Genomic DNA, 3373 nt, shown 5'->3' on the forward strand with positions numbered 1-3373 from the left:
AATGCTTACTGTCAATGAAAAAAGAAATTTAGAATAAGTGAAGATTCTCAAATTGCATCTCAGTACCTCTTACTACAATGTAACGTTACGCGCAACATCTATATTCAATAAGGAAACAATAATAAATAGCAAAATAACGAAAAAAAACGTAATAGGAAGTATAAAAAGTTTTCAGTCGTCGATTGAATACGTTTAATATATTGTGCGCTGACGATAATATCGTACCGTAAAATTATAAATTGACAAGCTGTTGCTGTACAAAAATCTAGCAGTTTTGCCAGAAATTTCAGTTAAGAACAATAAACTATTGTTTCAAGAAATTATCTCTTTTAATATTTTCCCTTTAATTTTGTCTTTCTAAATCGACATTACCATTCGTAGAAATAGACACGATAGTAAATAGTTTTTTTTATATTTAAAAAGGAGTTCTTATTTATTTTGTACATTTAACGTCGTAAATTTCACCAAGAAATTCGTTGGGCATAAGGCTGATCCTTCCAATAAAATACTTTAATGGAAAAAATCATAAATTGCAAGAAATTGATAACGATAATCGTGAAAGCTTCACAAATAATCTGCCACCTTTCTGGCCTTTTCATATTTAAACGGTAAAATATGTACGGCAAAATGAAATAACGTGGTTCTACTAGTAATTGAGGTATTAGCACTATGCACACGCAAATAACATAATTAATCTGTGTGAGAAATCTCAAATGAGCAATGTTCCGTGACATGGCGAACAGGCTAGCGCAGTAAATCGGTATCAGTAGGTACTTGAATACCGCGTATCGGCCCATATATCGATTCCACACGTAAAACGAGTAATGTCGATTATCAGCCAAAATGTACGGATGAACGAGTGTATTGAAACATATCGTCATGGCCATTAATGCAATAGCACCGCTCGCGAAAATCCAATGCTGACGAAGAAATCGCAAACACGTTTGCCAATGAGGTATAACATACGGCCATGAGAACAGAGAAACGAAAGCAGAGAAATAAAATATCTGACAAACGTGGATTGTTGCAACATGGGCACTACGATCACCGACCACTATGCCTCCGTTCCATATGACAAAAGCAACGAACATGACACATACTGTTAAGTAAGGAAGTAAGTTATCACATATCTGCGCAACGAACTTGACGAAGGACAGCGGACCTTTGCGCAATTCGGACATTAGTTGCCTCCAAATTAACTAAAAGTGATTCAAGAAGCTTGTTAGATTAATTTGTCTATAATACTCGTATCAAACTAAAGACTAACACTCGTATTCCTAGTCAGGCCTTATATTTAAAGCTTCCTTAAATTCATCTTTAGATGATCTGTAGCTAATAAAATAATCTATAGAGTATCTGAAGATTAATTTAAGAAGGCCTTAAATATTTAAGACTTGACTATATAAATAAGACTGAGATTAAGGATGCTTTTCAGCAATATACACAGGTGACAATATGTAATATAATAACATATAGTATAATTTCTAAGTATAATGCAATACAAATATAATACAAATTGACACAATCATGCTCAACTGTGTCGTCATTTTACATTACTTTACAAATACCAAATTTTAATATTTCATTACTAATTATTTTTGAAAGTGATACATATGAAGGAGTTCAATGTTTGTATGAAACGTGTAGAATAAGAATTGCATATAAAAAAACCATCATAGCCCAATAACAGATTTCAAAATTATATCCAGATATATTAGTGTTGATTAGCTCTTCTATCAAAGTGAAATAAAAAGAAGAATCTCATATACCAACATAATATGAGAGCTTTTTCTTTATTTTACCTTGATGGTGAAATAAAAAACTAAGCAATATATTCAGCTATGATTTGACATTATTACTATGTCATACAGTGTATAGCTGTTTCATTGCTGGAAAGCAATCAGGAAAAAAAAACTAATCTAAATTTAGTGAACTTTACTTCAATCGATTAAACTTAATCCCATTTTTAGTTTAATATAAGCATTCTCTCTCTCTCTTTCTTTTCATAGGTAATATATAATGTTACTTACAAGAAAGTGCAATGAAGTGCACAGTTTTTCAGAGGGTTCGTTTATCCTTTTATCAAATATGTCTAATGCATGTTCTATAGTGAAGAAACCGAGCCAAACAATATTCGTCTGACGAACGAGCACGGCTAATAGACCTGCATGATTTATTACTTTATTTGTATAGTAATTCCTCACATAACTTAAATAACTGCAGAATAATTACCTGCGAAGGCTGTCATCATCGTGTGCTTACATTGGTGCAGATAAAACATTAAAAGCACCATGTTTACAGACGTAACGTCCGTATAGTAAAAAAAGAAATAAAAATACAATGGTGGAAAAAGGATAAGATTATATGTCAATCCAATAATTGACCATTTATTCCACCAATCCGTCTGGGACTTCCAATTCTTCTTTATAATTTTAAACAAAAGATAGAAGGTCAAGAAAGCCCCATATGCATGCATTTTTCTTATGTAAGAGATACGATGAAAAAGTTGTAAAGGACATATTATCACACCAGTAATAAGGTACAAGCCCGGTAACGTAGTGATTTTAGGATCCCACTGAAAATAATTTAAGACTTACTCCTACATAAAAACCATGTTGAAGATAATAGGCAACTTGTACACTCAACAGGATATTAAAATAAATTGTCCCTGTAATGTTTACCTCTGTAAAATTCCACGCACAATATTGTATCGTCTGAGGTATGTGGAAAGCCTCATCGATGTAATATTCCTGTTGGATATTATTCAAATACCAGGAAAGAAAGTCAATGCTCAAAAAAAATGTGAGAAACAAGATTTGCTTAATCTCATTATACACATTGTATGGTCTTGAGTAATTCAAAGCTGTGAATTCTTTGAGACACTTGATTGTTTTGGTAATTATCCAGTGACCGCCCCTAGTCAATACTGATAAAATATCCATGGTTGTTTCAAAAGCGTATCCAAATACTCAAATTGTGATAAAAATGCCACATCAAGCATCTTCACGACTGATACACTTCGGTGACACTTCGGCTAACCTAACCAATCATTCCGCTGTAAGATAAACTAATGTTCCTTCCGTCGGGCTGTGAGCAGCTGTGAGCTGTGACGTGGGCTGTGTGGCTCCGCAGCAAGCCGGCGAAACGATTGCTAATAATGCTAATACCAGAATTACCAGAGAAAAAGAAGTGAAACGTATCTTCGGAGTAGGTTAGAATAAAAAAGGTGCATAAGAGTGGAGAACACAAAATGATAACCAATCACTTTGGACCTCAGCAAAAAGCGCGCAAGTTTCTTTGTTATTTTCACCTCATTTCAAGATACACAATCGAAGCACAGTATTTCTATTGAAATAATGCCCCTCTTCCGATT

The 3373-nt window shown here is 33.5% G+C and overlaps 1 protein-coding gene across 1 annotated transcript; it reads right to left on the minus strand.

The window, feature by feature from the left end:
• Positions 1-431: 431 nt before the first annotated feature.
• On the minus strand, positions 432-3094 carry Alg10 (alpha-1,2-glucosyltransferase Alg10). Its single transcript, XM_018538723.1, has 4 exons — positions 2682-3094; positions 2233-2575; positions 2031-2164; positions 432-1199 (listed from the first exon to the last, which is right to left on the minus strand). Exons 1-4 carry the CDS (start codon positions 2940-2942, stop codon positions 462-464), a joined length of 1476 nt encoding a protein of 491 aa, XP_018394225.1. The 5' UTR covers positions 2943-3094; the 3' UTR covers positions 432-461.
• Positions 3095-3373: the final 279 nt, after the last annotated feature.

The sequence above is a fragment of the Cyphomyrmex costatus genome, unplaced genomic scaffold, assembly GCF_001594065.2.
Source record: "Cyphomyrmex costatus isolate MS0001 unplaced genomic scaffold, Ccosl1.0 scaffold196, whole genome shotgun sequence".
NCBI classification, from domain to species: domain Eukaryota; kingdom Metazoa; phylum Arthropoda; class Insecta; order Hymenoptera; family Formicidae; genus Cyphomyrmex; species Cyphomyrmex costatus.